General features: G+C 40.1%; 1 protein-coding gene across 1 annotated transcript; it reads left to right on the top strand.

Moving 5' to 3' along the window:
* Positions 1-1,833: 1,833 nt before the first annotated feature.
* On the top strand, positions 1,834-25,594 carry arg2 (arginase 2). The gene is made up of 8 exons (XM_034195570.1): positions 1,834-2,056; positions 2,249-2,321; positions 14,458-14,632; positions 19,196-19,355; positions 23,920-24,014; positions 24,106-24,210; positions 24,333-24,469; positions 24,595-25,594. The coding sequence occupies exons 1-8, from the start codon at positions 1,943-1,945 to the stop codon at positions 24,783-24,785; spliced, it is 1,050 nt and encodes a 349-aa protein (XP_034051461.1). The 5' UTR covers positions 1,834-1,942; the 3' UTR covers positions 24,786-25,594.
* The last annotated feature ends 304 nt before the right edge of the window (positions 25,595-25,898 follow it).

Raw genomic sequence — 25,898 nt, forward strand, 5'->3', positions numbered from 1 at the left:
TTTTATTTATATAGCGCCAAATCACAACAAACAGTCACCCCAAGGCGCTTTATATTGTAAGGCAAAAGCCATACAATAATTACAGAAAAACCCCAACGGTCAAAACGACCCCCTATGAGCAAGCACTTGGCGACAGTGGGAAGGAAAAACTCCCTTTTAACAGGAAGAAATGTTTAGCAGTCATAGAATCCAATGAATGTTGAACTTGTTTGACCTTTACTTTGGAGACCAAACATTCAACACAATTAAAACTATTCCACTTATTGATCCTATAATGATTTGAGCATTTTTATTTTTGACCCCTGTGTAGTTCTTCAACTGACCCCTACCTGGCCACCTATTGAAAATTCAAGTGGCCAGTCGGTTTTTTCAAAAGAGTAATGTCTAAGGAGTATTTGTGCCAACTTTGGTGCTTGTATCACAATTTGCACAATTGTTTCAGTTATCTGCTGCATGCGACATACGTTACCCCGTAACGTGATGACTAAGCATGATACATGGTCCAAACTATTCTTTTTTAAAACTCTGTTAATTCAACTAATAATCTGCATCTTTTTTTTTTTCTTTTTTTTTTTTACAAAAAATTGGAGCAACTTTAACTTTTGACCCCTGTGCAAACTGAAACTGACCTTTGTCACCATTTTTGTTGTTTTTACCCCATAACTCCTGATCATTCAGTCATAGATAGTCCAAACTATACCTTTTGAGAATCTTTACAATCAGACAAATAATGTGGTGTAGTTTTCAAAATGATTTGAGCATTTTTAATTTTGACCCCTGTGTAATTCTTCAACTGACCCCTACCTGGCCGCCTATTGAAAATTCAAGTGGCCAGTCGCTTTTTTTTTTCAAAAGAGTAATTGTCTAAGGAGTATTTGTGCCAACTTTAGTGCTTGTATCACCATTTGCACGATTGTGCTCTAAATATTCTCTTAGCTGCTGCACTAATAAGGCAGCAGCATGTCAAACAGACTTTTAAGATGTAGATTCCAGTACCCAGTTGTTTCAACTTCAATGAAAGTTCTTGTTTTCATGTATTGCATCCAGAGTAATGCTGTTCAGTTGTCTTTAAGGGAATCTTTCTCAGACTCCAGTTTAGGAGAAATCCTGTGGGGGGGTCCGTGTTGCTTTCTATGTCATGTGCTGACATTTTTCCTGTTAACTACCCCCCCAAGAGTGTGTGACGTACACTTCATCTGTTTTTCGCAATATGGAAAGTTGCCGAGTCAGCATTGCTACATCATGACTACCTTCTCGTTGATAGATTTTTGTCTATGTCATGTGTGTATGTCATTTCAGGAACGCCATAGCTGTCCATATCTTGCTTGGAGTAATTTTCTGAACGCTTGAGGGCGCCAGAGGTTAGAAGTGTATTCAGTTGCACAGTGGAAAATAACTGCGCAGCTGCACCACGAGCAAAACACGTCGCAGTTGAGTTTCTGTAAAAGATAAGCGTTTCTGAGAAGCCCCCCAAAAGCGAAAGGAAAGGAAGGGCAACTAGGGAAGGGTTGACTGCCCATAGGAGACACAATAAACGAGCCTATAATATTTTGACAGCGCCCCACACCTTGCGTTGCACGCGCACACATTGAAGTCATTGGAGGCGGAGCGCAACGAAAACAAAACAAACTCGTTTTTCGCGTTCAAAGTGTGCGACATCCACACAAAAAGCAGAATGTTTTTTAGAATAAAGTTTGTAAACGTCTAGTATTTAAATATTACTCTAAACACGACGGCCGAACGATATTTTCCAGCTGATAACCAGCTTCCTCGTCACTCAGCAGCTCATGAATATTAATGAGCAGAGATCTAAAGAACCGCCTGCTGCCTCGAACACACATAAAATCATCAGCTCCGCCGCTAACCTCAGAGTTTTGTGTCTGCGGATCGTAGACTGTTTACCGCTTCTTTCTCTGTATATTTTTAATTATTATTTTTTAAAATGAATTCCAGAGGACTGCTGTTGCGTCTCGGAAGTCGTCTGACCCGGACCAGCCCGTGGAGGAGATCGGTGCAGTCCGTGGCTGTCCTGGGTGCGCCTTTTTCAAGAGGACAGGTACGGTTTGGGATCTCCAATTCCAAATTTTTTGTTTTGTTTTATATATGTATTTTTTTATATATATTGCGTATACACCATACGCAATATATATAAAAATACATTTGATTTGTTAATATTTTCTAACGGATGTGGGGATACGGATGTTGGGTTGTGTCGCAGCGGGTGATGCTGAGTTTGTTTGTTTTGTAGGGTCGAAGAGGAGTGGAACGCGGCCCGAAAGTCATCAGAGACGCGGGACTCATAAAGAGACTCTCCAGTTTAGGTAAATCAGCTCCCAACCGTTACTTAACGGCTGCTGGGCAGGTTCACCTGTGCAGAGGGCTTTATAACGGTTACATCACCAGAAAGCTTCTATTTTTTGTTTTCCTTCACAATAAATAAAACACCGTATTTGTCTTTATGCTACAAGTACCTGATGAATAATCGATAACAAACGTACGAACAGCACTAAAGTAGAACTTTAAATCGACGCGGTGTCCTAATAAAGTTTCCCCCCCCCCGGAGGGTGACAGTGTTGTCCCACAGAATCACAGAACTGTTCTGATTGACCACGTGTTCGGGTGCACGCGGGATGCAAGAACACCGTGTTCTTCTTTTATTTATTGTTTAAACTGCGGTTTATTTTGACAGCAGCATCCCTCATCTGAAAGTAAAACTTGACATCAGATGTTGGGAGTCAGTTTTAAACTGACAGATGTTGTATTGTTCAGTAAAGTACAAAATCAAGAAAAACAAAACAAAAAGAACACTCCTGTGTGGGGAACTTGTGGTCATAATGAAAGTGAAACTAACTTTTTGTTCCACCCTGTCCCCCAGTAAACCTGTGAATGCAAGGATTGGGTAGTTTGGTACTGGGTATTTTTGGAGGATCATAAGTCACTGGAATGACTGTTTTGAACAAGTGGTTACTTGGATCCCTTCAGACTGGGGTTGGCAATCCAGCTCGAGTCCTTTTCAGTCCGGATTACTTTCTTGTCTGATAGCATTCAGACGTCCATCCATCCATCCATTTTGTTCCGCTTTATCCGGAGTCAGGTCACAGGGGCAGCAGCTCAGGCAAAGCCGCCCAGACCTCCTGATCCACACACCTCCCCCAGCTCCTCTGGGGGAACTCCGAGGCATTCCCAAGCCAGCTGAGAGACGTAGTCCCTCCAGCGTGATCTGGGTCTTCCCCGGGGCCTCCTCCCAATGGGACGTGCCCGGAACACCTCTCCAGCGAGGCATCCAGGGGGCATCTGAAAAAGATGCCCAAGCCACCTCAGCTGGCTCCTTTCGACGTGGAGGAGCAGCAGCTCAACTCCGAGCTCCTCCTGAGTGACCGAGCTCCTCACCCTATCTCTAAGGGAGCGCCCAGCCACCCTGTGGAGGAAACTCATCTTGGCAGCTTGTACTCGCGATCTCGTTCTTTCGGTCATGAGCCAAATCTTCGCCCCCCTGCTCAGCTCTCTCTTCATCACGACGGTCCGATACAGCGACCGCATCACTGCAGACGCTGCACCGATCCGTCTGTCGATCTCGTGCTCCATCCGTCCCTCGCTCGTGAACAAGACCCCAAGATACTTAAACTCCTCCACTTGAGGCAAGGAGACGTGGCGACGAGGAGGAGCATTCAGACGTGTTTTTCAAATACGGCTCATTTTACACATCCAACCTCAATCTGACTCGAGCCAAATTCTTCCTCTTTTATTGTGATCCTTCACCTTTTTGTACTTGGCCTCGAGGTTCTTTATCTTGCCACAGCACTGGCTTGCCGTCTTCTCGTACCCATGCGTTGCTATGGCAGCAGCGATGTCCTCGAATATATTCTGATTTTAGTACATTCCATCCAACTTGTGCATTTCCTGGTCTCTGGATTAAAAACTACTACCGAAGACAAAACAAGACACTATACAAAATTTGGGTAAAGTATAACTTCAGAATTTAGCAGGAGTTTGCATATGGCTTTTGCACAATGCTGAACTCACAAATCCAGAAGTATGACACGATGAACCCCAAACTAAGCCAGATTCAAGCTACATTAATTTACATTCAGGCTTCAACCAAATCCAGCTCAAATTCAGATGGAAAATAATCCACCTTTAATTCTGAATAAGTATCCATCTTAAGGAAAAGCTATTTATTTATTATAAAAACAATAAAGGTTTAATATTAAACCTATACATAAAAGAAGTCTGAAATATTTACAAATCTGAATTTCATAAAGTGACCCCATGTGTGTGTGTGTGGGGGGGGGGCATATTCCACAGAGTGTGGTTAACCTAGCCTGGAATAAAGACTGAACTTGTGGTTGAGTGAACCTGTAAAGATTCACCCTGAGCTGTCAGTTTCGCAACACTGGTTCTGAATTTGCACAAACAGCTCTGTGTTGGTTAAATGAGGGTTACGCCTGTTCGCGGCCAACCTATGACGACATCATCTGTTGAGCATTGGATCCATAAATTAGTTTTCAGCTAATGTGTGTAACTCATTAATGTATTAAATGATGCCATTTCATTCATTTATTTTCTGCCACTAATCTGGGTCACAGTGGCAGCAGACTAAGCAGCTCATCCTGCGTTTCCCTATCCATGGCTAAGTCCTATAAGACTTCCCAAGGTGTTCCCAAACCAGCTGGGAAATATACTCCCTCCATAATTATACTATGAACATTTTAAATTATTATTTTGAGTGCATTATGACACTTTATCTGGATGTCAGTCCATTGACCTGCAAAAGTACATGGGTCCAGGAGAAAATTAAATATAAGAAGACCTTTTTAAGGCTGTCAGAAAAAAGTTGGAGCCCCCCCACCCCCCGTCTCCTTCATTCTTGTTGAGGAGCTCACCAAAAGCCTCACAGTACCTCTTTTTTTTTTTTTTAAGAGCCTTAACCATTGTGTGACTAGTTTTAATTTTTATTCTGTGCCCTGTAGTTACAAAGTTTGAAGCATTTTTCTCCATTTTTTTTTCTTCTTTTTTTGTCAAAGTAGTTTTTTTTTATATAATTATTATTATTATTATCACACAAACGCACACACACTCATATTCAACTGCTTAGTCAGATTAAGTGTCTTGGGGGGCTGGAGCCTATCCCAGCAGTCATAGAGCATGAGGCGGGTACACCCTGGACGCCAGTCTGTCACAGGATTATTATTAGGAGTGGTGGCCAAGTGGTTAATGCATTTGGTTTCAATGTGGAAGGTTCTCAGTTCAAAACTAACCCTGCCACATTTCTCTATGTATTATGGAATTGCGTCAGTCAGGGCATCCAGCGTAAAACTTGTGCCAAATCAACATACAGCTCCACCTTGGATTTGCTGTGGCGACCCTGAGTGCAAACAAGGGAGCAACCAAAGAGGCTGACTTACTATTAGTGTTGTTATTATTATGTGCAAAAAGTGTCTTCAAAAGTGGACCTTTAAGGGGGGGGTGCCCCTGTGAGCTGCCCCTGTGAGCTGCAGAACACACACATGAATTTGAAAGGGCTATTTTTAATCGCCGTTATCGGCTCTGCAAATCCACGCTGTCAAACAATGAGTCAGATGCGCGCTGTTGATGATCTACAAGAGAATTATTGTGTGTTTAAAGTGAATCAGTGTGGGTGGTTATTGTTTGTTTTGTTTTTTAGTTGTTGTTTTTTTTAGTGCATCAAGTTTAACTTTGCAGTTAATGCTCACTTCATCTGCGTGCCATGGTTTGGCACGCAGATGAAGCCAGAGGGTGGTGGAATTTTTCCAAGTCTTGCAGATGCAGAAGTAAATTTGCATGTTTAAAAAGAGGTTTGTAGCTCTCTCACGATTGAGTAGCCCTGTCACTTATAGAATAACAGGCCTAGATGTTTGGTCTCTTGTGGAAGAGAAGCAGGAGCAGAGCCAAGACGTGCAGAGCGTAACATGACGGAAAGCAAACAGTCACAAAGCTGTCTGTTCGAAATACTTTGTCGCGTCTGTATGTAAAGTGCTGTGGATATTAGAGAAATAGGTCTTTTGTGTTTATAGAAAATGTTTTAGATCTTTGACTTCAGCTCATGAAAAAATGGGAGCAAAAACAAAAGTGTTGCGTTTATATTTTTGTTCGATGTATCTGCATGCAATCGAATTTTTCACAATAACGGGTACTGAAAATGGTATTGAGAATGATGACGGTGTGAAATAAATTCTGAATGAACATATGTATAGGATGTCACAAAATGACATCACATGGCATCATATTATTTTAATTACATTGAATGACAGTATGCTTAATTTGTCCTTTTTATGATATTACAAAAGTAATGTTATGACATCACACTGAATCAGGAAGAATTTCATGATGAAAAGCTGATGAGATCGGTTTGGGTCCTGGCTTGTGTATCTATTCACTGAGCTGGCCAGTGAAACATTATTGACATAGAGTAATAGAAAAAAAAATTACCAAAGGTCTGTGTCTCAAGCATGTTCCCTGTGAATTTGAAGACCAGTAATAGGACTGGACTTATGCTGAGGACAGACAGATGGATGGACTCAAAGCCTTCGCTATATGGCCATCGGGCAAAAATGGGTGTATGTGATTTCAAATGCATTATTTGATAAAATGGAATATATTCAACTGGGGAAAACTGAGTTTTTAACCTGTATGCAAATCTATGGCCTCAACTCTATAAACTGAGGCTACAAAGTGATACACATTTTGCAGGAAAAGAACTTACAAGAAGGAATTGTCATTATTGTAGCCAGAAATTGGACACATTCTGTCTTGTACAAAGTTGTATGAACCAGGCGTCCAGCAGCGACTTCAGGAGCTGGCTCTGCCTGTCTGTCTGAGTTTGTTTGTGTCTGCAGCAGGAACCAGTTCCTGCATGCACATTCTTACCTGTCAATCACTTTGAGGTGTACTCTGGGACCTGTCAGTCCTTATTGGGTCGTTGAGTTTTACAAAGACGGTGGAAAACTGTGAGCAGCAACAGACAACAGGTTCTTTTGCTCCCATATTTATACAATTAAAAAGGATATATAACAATAACCATCGCTGTACTGGCTCAAGTAGTGTTGGTTGTCCAACTTGGTGTCATCTGACATATGTACATGTGTTACACAATTTACACTAACAGTTTGTGTAGACAGTTTAACACATGCACAATGTTTAAAACATCACGTCTGATATCACTCACTTCACTCATCTTCAACCACTTAGAAAGGCCACAGGTGGGAGTCGAACCCATGACCTTCTTGCTTTGATGCAACAGTGCTAACCACTAAGCCACCATGCTGCCCACATCTGATTTTTGATTGACACAGAAGGGCTCGAGATAACAGCATTAGTAGTTGAACTGGCTGAACATATGTGGCTTTTATTCTTTTCCGTCTGAAAAGTACAGAGTCATGCGATCTAATCATGGTGTTACATTTATCACTTGCAAAATCACGTTTGCCCCCTGGAATGTTATGTCTGAAAGAAAAGCTGTATTCTGCATTTACGAATAAAACATTGGGTATTATTGGAATAACATCAATGAAATGACATGAGCAACAGTTACAACAAATACATTTCACAATATTATTAAATATTATTTATGGGTGACTTCATGGTCTCCACATTTCATTGCTTTCAGTTTTAAAAACTGGGAGAATAAAATTTGGAGTGGGAAAAAAATAAAAACATGAAATTGTGGTGATTTTGTTTTTGGAGTTTTTTGTATTTGAAATGGCATAAACAAATTTTTAAAATGCGTTATATGAGTACTTTCGGAGGGCGGTGTAACAGAAGAACATGTTTTTGAAATGTAGACCCCTGAAAGGAGAGTTTATCCCGAGGCAAAGGGTGTAACAAGTGAGTGAAGAGAGGAGCACGCAAAAGAAAAAAGGAACCAGCGTGACTGAGGGGGAACAACAGAGTGAGAGCTTTCAAATATTATCAGACAGTCGTGCTTCAATAAAACGATGTCCCAGACTGTCTGTGCCCTGTGAGTGAACTTGCGGTGTCTGTTTAGGGAAGAATAAATAACTGAGCTGCAATTTTCTACCAAACCAGTCTATAGTTGAGGTACTTGAAGTAATTTCTTTAATCCCAGCTCGGTCGAAAGTGCTCAGACAGCAGTGACGCCGCCCTCACATTTCAAAGTATCACACTCACAGAAAATGCTGCATGGGCTCAAGGTGTCAAGTTCACAAACAACAACCGATATCAACTCTGTTCCTTTTTAAAATAAGCTGTTTTCCTGTTTATATGAGCATGTGCTTCAAAATTTGACCTTGAACTGTAACCTTGTTGTTGCGTAATCCTAATCAAAATCTTGTTTGTGTAGTACCACAGAGACAAAGTCGATCACAAGAGTGTATCCCTCAGGCAAAGCTACTAATAAACAATACGTTTAAATATGTGAGCTTATGAGTCATATTTTCATCCCATGCTTGATTATTTGTTTACAACTTTACATTTAAATTCACACACACTTCAACAAAATTGGGTCTTGGAGGGCTGGAGCCTGTTCCAGTAGTCATAGGGTGTTAGGCAGGGTACACCCTGGACAGGATGCCAGTCTGTCACTGGGCCAGACAAACAAATGCATTCACACCTGCATGAAAATTCAGTAAGGTATATCTTATATATTATATTCCAATTCTAAGGTGGAACTATGCCAGTATACAAAGGTATATCTAAAAAGGAAGAGTAAAATAGGAGAGTAGAAAGGAGTAGAGCAGAGCCACTTAGGTGCCTGGTCTTGAGAACCAGGGATGGTAGGTTAGAAAGCTTTTTTTTTTTTTTTATCCCATGGGAACGCTCCCTACCCACCCAAGCAGCTCAAGAAAAAGGTATATACAATATAATAAATAATAAGACATAAGAAGGATAAGACATCACAGAAGATTGTACTATAGGTAATTTAGTATGTAGACTAGTAGTAAAATCAAATATAGTTAGTAGGCTAAGCTATAGAAGCAGAAGCTATGAGTGTGTGAGTGTACTGGTATCTATCTAAGGTAACTCTGTTAGCATACTATAGGAAAATAAAAAGTATAATCATTACGCTATCAAATGGAAACCTAAGAACTTAGGTACTATATGTTGATATCTTAAAGGAACACATAAACTGATGAATCATTCAAAATCTACACCATGTAAAATAGAATTGTAAATGGCGAAAATAAGCTAGTTATAGTAGAAGAGCTCAATTAGCCATGAATAAGCCAACCGTACCCAGCAAGCTAACATGATAAAAAAAAACGGTAATTGGTGTATAAAGTATAATAGCGTGGTTAAACCTCCAGTAATGGAATTAACAAATACATATAAAATAAATGTGGGCAAAAGTATGAATTAACACAAAAGAACCAACTATTTTGTAAGCTACGATGAAGTTTCCTGTTCACCTAATTCACCACTAAGCCACTGTGCTGCCCACATTTAAATTCTTATTATGCCCACCAATGACGTAATAATATCATCGGCATTGATTTAATTAGCAGGATTACTTCAAACCCACTGCATGGATTTTGACAAAAATTTGCACCACAGGTAGATATTAGCCCATAGAAGACTGCACTGAATTTTGGAGGTGATCCAGTGAGACAGACCAAATGGTCCCCCCCCCCCCCCCCCCCCCAAAAAAAACTGGTCTGCCCTGCCTTCACTGCGCATGCATCATTTGGGACCAGCAGCTCATCTGAGACGGACTCTCTACACACAAAGCGATCAAATGGATTAATGTGATTATTAACCATCAGATGACAAAGTAAAACCTCTTAAATCATTCTAAAGTCAGTTTTAAGCAGAAACGAGGCGATAATTGGCAAGTAGTTATTGACACACTGAAATGACATCGACGCAGCAGCAGCTGCTGTGCGTTCTGTTCAGTCCATCTTTGATGATGAAATAATGCTGAATTTATTGGAAATGATTGATTGTTGTACAAAAGCTTCAGATATCTATCGCTGAGACAGATGACTGGAGTGCAGTTTGAAGCAGAAGCGAGGTGATGATCAGCGAATAGCTGGTGACGCTCAAAAATGATGATGCTGCTGAGCTCCGAAATGACGCATGCGTAGTGAAGGCAGGGCGGACCGGTTTTTGGGGGACCATTCAGTCAGCAACACCAGATCCAGATTCTGGCTCAAGATTTCACTTTATATAGGCTTTGATGGATTACGTCAAAACTACTTCAGATTCTAACCAAATTTGCGCCACAAATAGATATTAGGGCATGGAAGACTCTATTAAATTTTGGAGGTGATCCAGATTGGTGGATGTCAGAAATCTTAGATTGCTCTTATTTGTTTATTTATTTGCAGATGCCATCTGATTGAGGTCTGAGAATGTGACATTTGGGGGGTTTTTTTGTTTTGTTTTTTGTTATGTTTTGATGTCAGTCAACATATGTGTTGCTCCAACATCAATCTCCCAGTGTTATAACAATATCAGAATATGAAAATGATACAATGTCAGAATATGAAAATGATACAATGTTGAAATGTGGTTAAGTTCCTCGTGTGTATTTTGATCTTTCTTTTTGTATTTAAATTTGCTGGAAACTCATAGAAAGTGTATTTATTTCTTTATTTTACACAAAGCAGCAGATGTTACTTACTCAACATAAATTATGCAATACAATTTTAGGATTTCTACATTGATCCAGTTTTCAAATCTACTGTATTTTCCTGCACTGAGTCAATGTCAGACTTCCACACTGATCGTTATTTTGCCCGTTGGGTTACTGATGGCCTTATTTCAGTTTGTGAGCAACAGTACAAAGCTTTCACTTGAACTGTGACTTCCGCTTGAACAGTTGACACATCTGCCATATATCTTTGACTAAATCAAACACCAGCTGCATTATCCTCTCACACGTGGTTCACACACACACACACACACACACACACACACAGACACACCCCTCTGCCCCATACCCTAAAGACAGTCGCCTCAAGAGAGTTGTAAAATCCAGTGTGAGACACTTTCTTTACGATACAACACACTTTGTTGTCCCCAAGGGGAAATTTGTCCCGGACTTCAAGTGCTCTGCAAACATTTCTGTCAAAAAAAATATCAATAAATACAACAACAGTACACTGCTTGCATGCCTATGGAAAATTCATCAGCATATTAAACGTTACCCATAATCTAATATACAATTAAAACAGCATAATAAACAACAGATTAAAATGGAATGTTTCCTTTAATTGATCACAGATTACATAATAAAAAATATATGAAACTGATTATGTAATGGTATTTGAACTGAAATCTTCTCAGTTGCAGGCTGTAAATGTGAATTTGACAGGAAATGAAGGGCTACGTGTCAGTAACTGCAGCAGACTGGTGCTCAGGTTCTCTTGACTGGGGCTATTCCTGTCCTATCTGGGAACACCAGTGAAGCACACTGGTTGTAGATCAACAGAATAACTCCTAAACAGGCATCAAGGTCATATTGGCGCTTGTCTAGAAGTGATGTTTTTAGACTTGGACTTGTTTTTATTGTCATTCAGTTTAAAAAAAAAAAAAAAAAAAAAATCACAGATGATGTCACAGAATGAAGGGTTTGTATTTAAGGTTTTTTTTTTTTTTGTTTTGTTTTTTAATACCCCCTCCTCACCCTACAGCCCGGTTCGAAAACAGGACAGATATAGAGTACCCCGTGAGAGTGACTCAGCATTATCACTCCGGTCTCTCTAATCCCCTTACGGGAGCATTATGCTGACTGCTTGGCTAGAATGTGCTTCCTGTAAGTGTTTACATACTACTGTTACAACCAAGTAAATAATCTGGACACCGTCCTCACAAACGGAAACTAATCTGTAACAAACAGCAGCGGCTGCTCCAGAGTAGGGTGTGATGGGGCTCCCCCCCACCCCCAGTGTTACCAACTCCTCAGTAAGAAAAGTAGCTACTGGGTGTCCTAAAAGTTGCTAAATGATGTCATTATCTAATTTGCATATTATTTGCATCACATGATGTCAGATCAGATGCTGTAGGAAAATAAAACGTGAGTGAGACCACAGAATACATTATAAACCTTTTAATATTGTTTGGTAAATTCCATATTCATTAATGCAGAGTATTGGAAAGAATTTACACAGACGTCTGGCAGAATTTGAACAATATTATCAGTTATCAAGTTGTTCACCAATGAATATGGCTTTATACACCCTGAAGAAAACCATACACCCTGTACCTACCGCTGTGTATATAATATTACACAGCGGTAGGTACAGTTCAGCTAAAGGCTAATTAGTGAAGCTATGCTTTTGTTAGCAGATTAGCTTTTCAGATAACTTTGAAAACTATTAGCAGACCAATTAGCCTCCAATAAATGTAGTTAGTGCTGATTTTCAGCCAGCAGACCTTTTTAAAAATAAAACCCTATAATCATGCATGTTTGCACTTGTTGGCGTTTATACACTTCCATAAGCAAAATTAAATGTGAAGGCAACAAGTATCACTTGGAGATGTAGAAGCAGGAGGTCCAGCCAGACTGAATGCATTGGACTAAAATTACATGTGTATGTGTATTTTTATTTCTTATTTGTTTAATATTTTCTGTACTGTGAATAAATTTTATGTTGAATAGAATTGGGGAAGTGATGGTCTAGTGGTTAAGGTGTTGGGCTTGAGTCCAGAAGTTCCATGGTTTTCTTCAGGGTGTATAAAGCCATATTCATTGGTAAAACAACTTGATAAGGATTTTATCATATACCTATAAATGATAAATGCACGCAGAACACAATGCGCATGCTCTCCCTTCGCTCACTGCCTCTGGGGGTACGGATGCGGGACCCGCAAAGAATCCAAGTCATGGCCACGGAGCTCTGCGGCTGCATTACTGAGACCATGCAGCGGGCGCTGCGCATCAAAACAGCGGGCGTAGTCTCTGGACCTGTTGCTGCATGCAGCTCAGCACAGCAGACAGGGGGGGGGGCAGTGTGAGTGGCCCGCTGCGGCGCTTACCGAGCCCACAGACTCAGTAAGCGCATCGGAGGCAGTGAGAGCAATCGCAGTGATGCCGACCGGTGTCACGTACAATTCTTTCCGCCGTACAGTTCTTTCCGCCTCGCTTAGGAAACAGCGCTTGGAACTTGAGGTGGATGGATGATGAAAGAAGCAAAACACCTTCGCAATTTACGTCGATATTTTGATCAATTTTTGATGATTTCTTCATTTACAGCAGCTTTATTAAACAAATGTACTCGAATGATTATCAGCACGACGGCGAGCTTACAGGCTAACCTCCGCTAACACTAGAGCAGTGATTCTCAACAGGGGTGCCGTGGGCAATGATCAAATATCACCATTATCGGGTGTATGTGCTGTAATAGTGTGGCAGATGATGTAATGCTCTTTTATTCCAGTAGATGGCAGCCAAGCGCTGTACTATAGTATAATAGACATACTTGCGCACATAGCGTTGTGCGTCTCCATGGTTACGGGTTTCTGACTACAGCGTGAATCTCAGCTGCTCACGGAGCATGGCTCCTCTGGGGAAGGAGAAACCGCGTTGGCTGTGGAGGTGTGCGGGGAAGGCAGCCTGACCTCCGTTGATGTCACCGTGGTCAGACTTGGGCCTTCTCGCTCACAACTGGGTTCGCTGAAGGCAGCCTCTGCGCTTTGTGAATATTAGAGTGGCAGATTATTGTGAATAAGTGTCAACACGTCAAAAAAAAACACTTGAGATCAGAGCACAAAATGCTTGAGGATTTTCGAAATGCGGTGTTTTCTGTATTGATTTTCTATTGCGATAATTGGGTTTGCGCAAAACCAGAGGTAATAGAATTATAATATTATTTTGGTTGGTGGTGTGCTGCAGGATTTTGTAAATATAAAAAGGGTGCCGCGGCTCAAAAAAGGTTGAAAATCACTGCACTAGAGGACAGTTGCCAGTTATGGCTTCTGAAACAAGGGAGAAAAAAAAGAAACAGCACCGTTCAGCTGAAGCATTAGTGGACGTACGTGACACCGGTGGGAAATACACATGTGGAACAAGAGGTGAAGCTCTTAACAGACAGAATATTTTACATCCACTAATGCTTCAACTGAACTGAACACCCCCTTTTCTACTTTTTTTTTTTACTAATAGCGCAATTTCATAGCCTTAAGAGTGTGCATATCATGAATGCTTGGTCTTGTTGGATTTGTGAGAATCTACTGAATCTACTGGTACCTTGTTTCCCGTGTAACAATAAGAAATATACTCAAAACCTGGATTAATCTTTTTAGTCACATACCACTACTATTATTCTGAACACTACTGTATTGTGATTAGTCAGCTCATTTGACATTTACCAGAGATATGTGCTTTAAATAGTTGCACCTAGAGTAGAAATCAGTAAGCAGTCATGTACTTGGGTTCAAAATATTTAAAAGTTGTTTAGGTCCCCTCCTCCCAGTCAAACTGTGAAAAACATATTGTGCCTGAATTGACAATACTGCTGTTATTTGTGTTTTTCTCAGGCTATGCGGTCCATGACCTGGGTGACCTTGACTTCCAAAACCTTGAAGAAGATAATCCTTTCATGGATGTGAAATTCCCTCGCACAGTGGGCGCAGCTAATGAACTGCTGTCAGCCACTGTGAGTAAAGCAGTTAGTGCTGACCAGACCCTGGTCACACTGGGAGGTGATCACAGGTAATTATCCACACTCCAAATGCACCAGTTGTTTAATTAACAACAACAACAAAAAAAGCTCAATTTGACCCAAAATTATGCAGCACATCTAATGCTGTTCATATATTTGGACCTTGACCCTCATTCAGAGGCAGTTACATAGTTAAAGAATCAAGAAATCAAATCAGTTATTCAGTTCAAAAAAACTGAATGCCAGTTAAGTTATATTAGATTTACTACAGGCTGGTGTAAATGGGATATTTGCACAAAGCTCAAATATAGAATGCAATGCTAAAGTACTCTCAGCCATGTGAGCATAAATATGGGAAACACAATATATAGTTTCACTTGGCCAACTCATGCAGTAGTGCCAATAGACTGCCCCGGTGGAGAAACCCAAACATAAAATGTGACCTTTTGAGCCTAAAAGTAGGCCAAGGTCAACTACCTTCAATGTCCTGCAAGTTCATTATCCTGAGATTACGCCCTGTAAATGTAACATTACGACAACAGAGAGAATGGATGTAATGAATGAAAGAGATATAGAAAGAATGTGACCTTTTGACCACTTAAAATGGGTCAAGGTTAGCCGTCTTTGAACTTGTCCAAGGTCTGTGTCCCAAGAATGTTCCCTGTGAATTTGAAGAACCTGGCAGTAATAAGACTGTAGTTATTCTGCGCACAGACAGAAAGATGCACACAAAGTCTTCGCAATACCCGATGACCATATTTTGGCCTCGGGTGAAAAGTACTTTCAAGTTCAACTCAATTTTTCTGAAAAGATTAAGAAGCCAGATGGCAAAAAAAAATTTGTGTGAACAACAATTAAAATTTAACATTTCATGCCCAAAAATGTTGTTTAAATCTGAAAGGAGATATATATTTATATATTGCACAGCGTTAGGTACAGTTCAGCTAAAGGCTAATTAGTGAAGCTATGCTTTTGTTAGCAGATTAGCTTTTCAGATAACTTTGAAAACTATTAGCTTCCAATAAATGTAGTTAGTGCTAATTTTCAGCCAGCAGACCTTTTTAAAAATAAAACCCTATAATCATGCATGTTTGCGCTTGTTGAAGTTTATACACTTCAATAAGCAAAATTAAATGTGAAGGCAACAAGTATCACTTGGAGATGTAGAAGCAGAAGGTCCAGCCAGACTAAATGTATTAGACTAAAATTACATGTGTATGTGTATTTTTATTTCTTATTTGTTTAATATTTTCTGTACTGTGAATAAATTTTATGTTGATTAGAATTGGGGGAGGAGATGGTCTAGTGGTTAAGGTGTTGGGCTTGAGTCCAGAAGATCATGGGTTCAAATCCCCGCCTGACTGGAAAATCACTAATGGCCCTTGGGCAAGGCCTTTAATCCCCTATTGCTCCCGGTGTGTAGCGAGCGCCTTGTATGGCAGCACCCTGACATCAGGGTGAATGTGAGACATAATTGTAAAGCACTTTGAGCGGCAGATGGAAAAGCACTATATAAATGCGGTCCATTTTACCATTTATCTCTTCAATGCCTGGAGAACCTGGCGTGACCTACAGTACCTTCACCTTTACACTATTATATAGTATATATAGTATATAGGTTATATTTACACAAAAGCGTAACTGTGTTTTCAGCTAGCTAGACCACCATGTGACATCACTATGCTAACGTCCGCGAAATGTCTTGTAAATCACTTCAGAGGTGTTTCCAGAAACAGCGTTTTTAGTTTTAGTAGTTTTTACATAATATATGACAGAGGTTATATTTACACACAAAACAAAACAGTTTGCAGCTAGCTAAACCAGCCCTTGATGTCACAGTGCTGCTCTACTCTTGATTGGCTGTCACCCCTGCCCCTAAAAAACAACAAAAAAAGTGAACAGAATGCAACTTTTTAACCTCATAAAATAGGTCCAGGTTAGCCATCTCTGAACATTTCCAACGTCTGTGTCCCAAGAATGTTTCCTGTGAATTTGAAGAATCTGGCAGGAGTACCCTTACCAAAAAATAGTACTTATAAGTGTATAAAAAGTAAACTAGAAGTATACTTGAAACATACTTGCATATACTACTTTTTGGTAAGGGTAGGAATGGACTTGTGCTTTTACAGCAAACTGGTATGTGAGTGGTTTCCTGTTTGGGACATTTGGTTCTTGTTTTGTCCATGGTGTTTTGGCAGGCTTGTGGGTGGTTGCAGTGCGTGATTGTTCACCGGTTTGCTGGAGTGCTATGGATGGAGCAGGAGTTGAATGTCTGTCTGAGGTTGTTTTCTTTTTTTTATATATATATATAGAACACAGTTCTGTGTCGCAGTTTGTGTGTAATGAAGTGCAAGGTGCATACTGCAAGTGAATGTACTCCTGATCTCCCATTATCAGAAAACAATAGAAGGGGTCACAGCAAGAAATTATTTAACCCTCTGGGGCCGACGCCGTCCTATACAACGGCTAAAACCAAGCTTTACTAAATTATAAATAACTTTTTAATGATATGAGATAGAAACTTACTCTTATTTTGCTGAAAAGTTAACTCTGCAGACTTTCGAGCCAGCCATCGGCCATCTTTGTACTCCTCATAGAAGCTGTGTGATGATGATGTGCGCAATGTGAGTGTCCAATCGGAATTGGTTCACCGTCACATGGTTTTCCAAAATCCAATCGTAGGGCAGATTTACCTCACATGAAAAGCCAAAGCTCATTTTCAGGAGTGATATGTTACTAGTTGGCCCATTTGAATAGCCCCCTGGGTGCTCCAATGAGTACATACTATTAGTACATACTCAGTGCGCCCTGCACCATTACGCACAGCGATCAGTGAAAGCAGGAGCAGACAGAGAGCCTCTGATGACAATCGCACGTGCTCAAACAAAGAGTGTGTAACTATCAGGATTGCTCCACTAGTTTGCATGTGAATGTTACTGGATAACTCTGTTGCTTTCTCTGCGTAAAGCACTGTTTACCATATCAATGGACAACAAAACACACAGACCATTTTGTATATATTGTTCAAAAATGTGCATTTGTGTTTATTGTTTGAACCTTTTGTTGTGCAGTCTTTCACACAAGACCTCAAATTACCTTTATAACAGTGTCAAACAGTTGTTTATTATAGTTTGCTGTGTGTTTTGAATAAATGTGTGTGGAAAATTATTTTTCAATCTATTTTTCCTTGCCTATTTTTGATTGTAAACCTTTATTCCACTTATAAAACACAACAAAAACATAAATATTCCGAAAGCACAGGTTGTCCTGAAAAAAGAGACATAAAACTTGATTGTGGGATGCAGGGAGAGCTGTTAACAGCAATAATAAAACATTTATGCCAGGCGAGTGAACTGTCCAAAAAATGCCCTCGGACCCCAGAGGGTTAAAAGAAGGTCACATCTAGATTTGAGGAAGTTCTTGTGTACAGTGAGAAACAGCATGAGTGTCATCGGTTTTAGTTCAGATTACAACACTGAAGAAGTAATGATAGTAAATATAATATCGGCGGTATTAGATAAATAAAATATACTGCTATTTGGATACCGATTAGTCTTCCATGGGTTAGGGTTAGCCTGTTTTTTTTTTTTTCTGTTATTGTTGCTGTTGGTTTTGATATTTTTTTTTCTGTTGCAGGTCTGTTGTGTTGTTCTTTGTTCTTTGGCATAATATTGTTAAAAGAAGCAAGATATCCATTCCATACTCTTTTTGTATTATTGCTGTCTTATGCTTCATAATAAAATATTTGAAACAAAGAATATTCGGTAAAAGATGGAATGTTGTAGCGAATGACAAAACATTCATTATTTGTTTTATATAACGCCTAAAATACATCCTTGTCATTTGATATTTTATTCAGTCATAAACAAGAGAAAAGGGATTTGCACCCTTCCCGGTCCTACGATGTCTGCCAAAGCTCAGTAGTGACATGGAGATGCCTTGTCTCACACAGATGTCATTTGACAGAGCCTGCTGTGTCCCAGTGGCTCCCCACAAGCCCCGAGCTGCAGCGGGGCCAACCCAGCCTGCACGGCTCTGGCTCCGGCAAATACTGCTTTCTCAGCACCCCGCCTCACTCTTGAGCCCTCTTGCCGCATCCAGCCTTCCCGTCCGGTACCCAGCGAGTCTGGGCACTGTCTTGGGCTGTTGTTTGTTTTTAAGCTAAGTGCTGTCGCTGCTAGTGTGAGCGTGCAGCTTTATTTGCACCTACACGTAAGGTTTGGGTATATTGGAATTGCACGGTAAATGGAACACAATGGGATGAATGATCAATATCATGTGACATGCAAACCGCCAATCAAAGGACAAGGATCTATTTAGGCGTTACATAAATCTGGATAAAGAGGTTCCTTGCACCTGCATCCAGTAATTTAACTTAAGTGGCTGCTTTAGTTTAATATTGCACTTACGTGCAAATCCTCATTTACATACTGCTGTGTCACTTTATACCTCTGTGCATTTACTCAGTAAATCACTTGCAAAAGTTTGGACTGCCTGTGCAGTTTAGCTCTCCTTATCTGGGATCTTCATAAATCAGGCCCCGTGTGTCTTATTCTGATGGCAGTAAACTGTGATTACAAGCTGATATTTATGTGTGACCTCCTGCCTCACAGCCTGGCCATCGGATCAGTGGGTGGCCATGCCCAGCTGTGTCCTGACCTGTGTCTCATCTGGGTTGATGCTCATGCTGACATCAACACACCCACAACTTCACCCTCAGGAAACCTTCATGGCCAGCCTGTGTCATTCATGCTCAAAGAGCTGCAAGGGAAGGTAAGAAGAAATGTACACTCTACATAGAGTTTGTCTTGAGTTTCATGTCACTGGGGGACTGTGGATACAGAACTGTTAAGTGACATTACTGAGAGTGCGGAGTGCCCCCTCACCGTATTGATTTCCTCAAAAGACACATTGATGAATCTGCTGTGCATCTTGTTCGCACATCGATCAAAACTGGGCATATAATGAAACTAAGGCTGTCCCATTCTGATCTGCTGCAATTAGGATAGACCCTATAGAGGTGTGTTTTTATTTATTTTTTATTGGTCAGTATAGGATCAAGCAAACCTGGTTCATGTTTTGCAATATGCTTTGTGATGTACTCCACAGCAGTGCCGTGCTCAGTCAGCATGATGCCTCGGTTATGCGAGCACGAGCACTGCAGTGGAGTTGAGCACAGTGCATGTTTTAAAAATACATTGATACACTGCTTCGCTTTAAATACTCCACTAAAGGCCCACTGACACTTGCGCGACTTTGATGCATGCACTTGCACGCCCTGTGTCATGCAAGAGAGTAAACTTGTCTTTAATGGGTGGAGACTGAACGTGAGAAGGGCGTCGGCGCGCACAGTTGCAAACAGAGAATTTTGGAATGTTCAAAAAAATCTTTCACACGTAAATGTCATGCAACGTCATGTAATCTGCTCTCCAACACTACATGCAGCTCGACAAGTAGGGTAAGACCTCTTTGGAAGACCAGGGACTGTGCGTTTCTCCAGATAGAATTTGGAGTTGTCAGGAAGGGCATCTGGCATCCAGAAAGGACCAAGTAAACACCCCTGATGCATTCCTCTGGTAATACCAAAAAAATGGTGAAATTATGCCATTTATCACTGCAGCCTTTGGTTCTTTATAATGTCCTCACCAATTTAATAATGCCTGGCCCAAAATCAAACTGTCTCAAGATAAAAACAAGAAATTTCCATTCCACCCTATCAAAGGCCTTTTCAGCATCTAGACTAGAGAAATGGCAACTATAGCAACCTTCTTTATTTGACTTAAACCACATGAAATGCAGCAATGTCCTTGCATGATGAGATGGTGAACTATTCTTCGTAAAACCCACCTGTTAGGATGAATACTAGCAGGTAGTACCTGTAGTAATCTTAACGCTAAGACTTCTGTCAATATTGTATAATCCAAATTGAGCAGGATTATCTGTCTAAAATTTGAGGGATCAGTTGTGTCCCTATCTGCTTTGTGGAGTAATGTTATCAAGGCCTCATTAAAAGTATGTGTGGGGTGAGGGGCATCTCCTCTAGCATGAGTATTTCCTGATACACGTTCCACAATATTGTTATGTATTATTCATAATGTTCACGTAGGAAACCCTCATTACCAGTTGATTTTATCATTCTTCATTAATGAGACCACTTTCCTTACCTCCATCTCAATTATTGGGGATACCAGTCACCAGTCCTTCTATCATACTTGGCTGCAATTTGATTTCTAATCTTGAGATATATATATTTTATAATACGCCTGGAAGGTTTTGTTTATATCCTTCACTGAAGAGATAGCCTGTCCCCGTTTGAATAATGGAATCATATTTGAAACAGTTTTTTCCTTCCATTGTCTTGCCAATAATTTGCCTGTCTTTTCACCCCTTAATTAAAACTAGTTTCCAGTCAATACAATGTATATTCTGCTTTTTTGTTCTTTCTTTTTTTGTAAATATCATGTGACTGGAATTTAAGTTTAGAAAGTACTTGATATTGTAAATCAGAATACTTTTCTGATACTGCATTCCTGTACAGCTGCATTTCCTGTATATTCATTTTGTGAATTGTTCTGTAATTTATGTCTGTAGCATGGCCCAAGCAGAGGGTCACCCCTTTGAGTCTGGACTGCTTGAGGTTTCTTCCTCATAGGGAGTTTTTCCCTTACCACTGCTGCTCTGGGGGTTAGTAAGGTTAGACCATACTTGTGTGAAGCGCCTTGAGGCAACTCTGTTGTGATTTTGTGCTATATAAATGAAATAAATTGAAAATTGATAACAGTTTATTAGGATGTTACAATTAAAAAGAAATCTGTAGATTTATGAGAATGTGAGAAGAATATATATTCTCTATCATTGGGGTTTGTCAGCCTCCATATGTCTGTTAGACCCATATCTTGATTCAGCATGTGAATTTCTGCCCTGTCTGTACTCATTTGAGGGCCCTTAAAATTACTTGTATCCAGAATAGGACCTATCATACCTTATTCACCTGGTGGGGGAAAAAAAAAAATGGTTCCGGCTTATTAGGTGCATAAATGTTACACAACCATCTGCTGACCTTTTAGTGATGCCTGAATACAAATAATTCTTCCTTCTTCATCCTTAAACTCTCTTTTAGTGGAATGAAGTTTACATTTTTATCCACCAATAACATTACCTCGTTACGTTACGTTACGTTACTGAAAGAGCTGTGGAAAACCTGACCTATCCATCCTTTACTTCATTACTTCCTCATTCTTCATATGGGTTTCCTGAATAAAAATATCTGCCTGATTATTTTCCAAATATATTATTACGTCTGCCAAGGACGTAATAATATCATCGGTGTTTATTTATTTGGTTGTCTGTTAGCAGGATTACGTCAAAACTACTGCACAGATTTTGACGAAGGTTTCACCACAGATAAATATTAGGCCATTGAAAACTCGTGGTTTATCACTTTCATGATTAAGTCCAAACTTCTGGATGGATCATATCTTGACCAGTTGGACCATTCTGGATCAGTATGCAATTATTGCATTGTGTTGTGGAATCCGGATCCAGGTAAAGTCTGGGTCACAATGTGAATCACATATTTTATTTTGAGTCCCTGTCAACCCTTGGCGGATGCCAGAAATCTCGGATTGCTCTTGTTCTTTTAACTGGATTTCCTCATCCATTTATATTTCAGGTTACAAATTTAATACAATTCCCCCTCATGATTTATTAAATACCATATTAATAATTAAATAACACTCATGTCCCATGTGTGTTTTGTCTTAGATATTAAAAAAACTACCAACATTTGTACGTGTCCTCAGTTTGTTTACCTCGGTTTCCTCAGTCAGTCACGAGACTTCTGTCATGATGTCAAACGTTGAGGAAACTTCATTCGAATCTGGTGAAGTTAAAGAAGATAGCAGAAGTGTCCTCCAGGTGGGGCTATGCACCCCTCAGCCTCATCCACCCTTCTTTGCATAGCTTCCACCGCCGTTTTAAGCTCTGTAACCGATTCTTTCATCGTTGACGCATCTGCAGCGACTCTCTGCAGCACAGTATTCACTTTAGTAATTTCAGCAAGCAGTTGATCCATGCCAACTGTTGATTGTGACCTGCCTGGAGGAAAATTCTCCTTCTTATCGTCGTCTTGTGCAGGGCTCCTCCAGGTAGTAACACGGCCTGTGGTTTTTGTTTTTTTTTAGTATTTTGACATCGATGATATCGATGTCATATTTTAACTTTAATACTGTCCTCTGGTGGAATTTATGTTTTACTGAGATACCGGAGCAACATTTATTGATAACATGAGAACTCCTAATTTACCTTATCACATTTTAGTTGCGGAAGACGACTCCCAAAAAGGTACGTTCTTGAGCAAACAAGTGTGATGATAACCCCTGTCCACCCTGAGGATGATGTTGTGTTCTGTACTTTCTATTGACTCGTTCACACATCCGGGAACTCAGTCTGTGAGGTCTTAGCAACGTCAGCTGGCATGACAATAATTGAGCTGGGTGGATTGTTTAAGTTGCGGCTAGTTTTAATTATATAACTTTTTAAAACATTTTAACCACTGTTTTTTAAAGCTTGACAATGCAAGGCAATGGGTTGGACCAATAAAGCAAGAAAGAAAATTAAAATCCATCATGATGTTGAAAACAAATCATAGAATGGGAAATTTGTGCAGCATGGCCGTCTTCGACATAGGCCAGTATTTCATAAAGCATAATGATGACGCACCAAGAGGATTATGCATCATGTTGATCAGTATCATGTGTTACTTTGGGGCTGAAATAATCAGCAGCATGGCCCCTCCTGGGGCAGACCAGCAAAAATACCTGATGTGTCTATGAGGTAGGAATAAATATCAGGATACTGAACCTCTGGCTATTGTGTGGGATCATTTTTCCATCATCCAGCTTCAAGATGGTATGGACAAGACGCCAATCCTGCTGCTGCTAACTTCTTTTTTTTTTTTATTGCTCCTGGGAAATATTATCCAAGTCTTCTGAATAGTTGAGGCCACACTAAGGCCCCAAAGACAGAAGTCTGGCTAAATTCAAACAAATGACTTAAATCTGGAATTCAAGAGCAAATACCACTCCCAAATATGTATCTTTATGGTAAAACATGTCGACAACCGCGGATTGTCACACTGGCGTCTGATCTGACGTGGAGGCAAACTGGCAGTGATGTTGCTGCGACCAAGTCAATAGATGGTAGTGTGAAGTGAGACATTACTTAAATTTTTTTTTTTTTTTAACACAGGTCTGAAAGTAGCATGCCATTCTGGGGGTGGTGGCATTTTCGTGAATCTGTTTTTGTTATTACAATTCTCTCATTCTGATCGTTATAGATCCCGAGTATTCCAGGCTTCTCCTGGATGAAGCCATTTCTCTCCTCCACTGACCTGGTGTACATCGGATTGCGGGATGTTGATCCCGGAGAGTAGTGAGTAAAGAACATCATTTTACAACTTTTAACAAACTAAAACTGCAAGTTTTTGAAGATGTATATTTATTTGGGTTGGATTTTGGCACAGTTACATCCTTAAGAACCTTGGTATCCGGTACTACAGCATGAGGGACATCGACAGACTCGGCATCGGAAAAGTCATGGAACTTACTCTTGACCATCTTCTGTCAAGGTATATTTAACAAATTTCAACCTGGCACTGTTTTAATGCATCTCGCCCACATTTTGTTCTTCCAATAAAATCAAATGTCTGAATTGATTTATTATTTTGAATCATTTGCTCTCCTTCAACAGAAAGCGGCGGCCAATCCACTTGAGCTTTGACATCGATGCATTTGACCCATCTTTGGCTCCAGCTACAGGAACCCCAGTGAATGGAGGTTTGACCTTCAGGGAGGGAATCTACATCACTGAGGAAATCCAGAACACTGGTACTGTTAACAACACAGTAACAGCAACGTTAATAGCTTTCATTTGCAAAACATTTCCAAAAATTGAGAGCTTTCTCTAGTTTTTATTAATAGGTTTGCGACTGAGCAAATGTGCTGGTGTGCAGGTTTGCTGTCTGTCATGGACCTGGTGGAGGTGAACCCAGGGCTGGCGTCCAACCGCCAGGCCGTGGAAGCCACTGCCTTTCTAGCAGTAGACATCATCGCATCATCTCTGGGACAAACGAGAGAAGGCGCACACCTTCCATTCAATGAGATCCCTGCTGTGAAGAACGACACCGAACAGCTCCGCCTCTAAGGCGAGCAAAACTGATTACTGAACCAAACGCGTGTTTGACGCAGTTTCATCTAACTGTAGCTGGAAGTTTGACGCTTTTTATTTTGCCTCTTTGCTACTTAAGGGAATGTGTCTTCATTCCTGCACTCTGCAAACAGCATTTTCCAGCTGTGCATCAAACATCCACAATAATGACGTTGCCAAAAATCTTACAAATGTACTTTTTAAAGTTGACAACATGATGATCCTACATCAGCATTAAGATGACCCTAGTTTGACACACAAAAAACCAGCGATGCACAAAAACAAAAAATATGAATGTGCTATTTAGAGGGACAAGATAAGTTTGCACTTGTATATAAATTTTATTTGCTGGATGACCTTTTGTTTTTTTTTTTTAAATGAAGGTAGCGGAGTATACTTTTATTTACAGTAGTAACTCATTTTAATGCTTAATGTAAAACTATTTCAACAGGGAATTTGGGAAACTGATTTATTTAAGTAATCCACATTGCCTAATTAAACTTGGTCTGTTGCTGACTTGCTGTGATGTCTACAGTACTGGCATAAAGGTGAGAGATGGTCCTTAATTCCAAAAGTACTCCCGGTGTGCAGTTGAGCATCTTACATGACAGTACCCTGATGTGTGTGTGTGTGTATGATTCAAGATTGTAAAACTAAGATTTTGCATCAGATTAGAGATTGCTAAACAATTCATTTCATACCTTTTTGATACAGTTTATATTCCATTCTTCCATGAGTGTGCTGTAATTTTTATGTGCAAGTATCATGTCACTTGTTGCGTTTGAAATTAAAGAAATGTAACTGAAGGCTGTTGCTGCATCATTGGAAACTTACCATTAGAAGGGTGAGTGAAAGGAACCACTGAAGTTATGATTTGCATTATGAGAACAAGTACTTTAACATAATTACAGCTTTATTAACTTTTAATTGAAAATACGTTTCATTTACACACAGACAAATTTGTTGGGTACACCCTTTTATTAGAGAAAGGAAAAACCCACAATGGTCACAGAAATAACTTGAAACTGGCAAAAGTAAATTATAAAATTTACTGAAAATTAACTAATGCAAATGAGACATTGGTTTTGAATGGCGACTCAACAGAATCAT

The sequence above is a fragment of the Thalassophryne amazonica genome, chromosome 19, assembly GCF_902500255.1.
Source record: "Thalassophryne amazonica chromosome 19, fThaAma1.1, whole genome shotgun sequence".
In the NCBI taxonomy this organism is placed as follows: domain Eukaryota; kingdom Metazoa; phylum Chordata; class Actinopteri; order Batrachoidiformes; family Batrachoididae; genus Thalassophryne; species Thalassophryne amazonica.

Bases quoted from the DNA above. Each gene is read 5' to 3' on its own strand.
- arg2 (XM_034195570.1), top strand. From the start codon at position 1,943: ATGAATTCCAGAGGACTGCTGTTGCGTCTCGGAAGTCGTCTGACCCGG. The intron at 2,057-2,248 runs GTACGGTTTGGG...TTTGTTTTGTAG, and splicing joins CGCCTTTTTCAAGAGGACAG to GGTCGAAGAGGAGTGGAACG. The intron at 2,322-14,457 runs GTAAATCAGCTC...TGTTTTTCTCAG, and splicing joins AAAGAGACTCTCCAGTTTAG to GCTATGCGGTCCATGACCTG.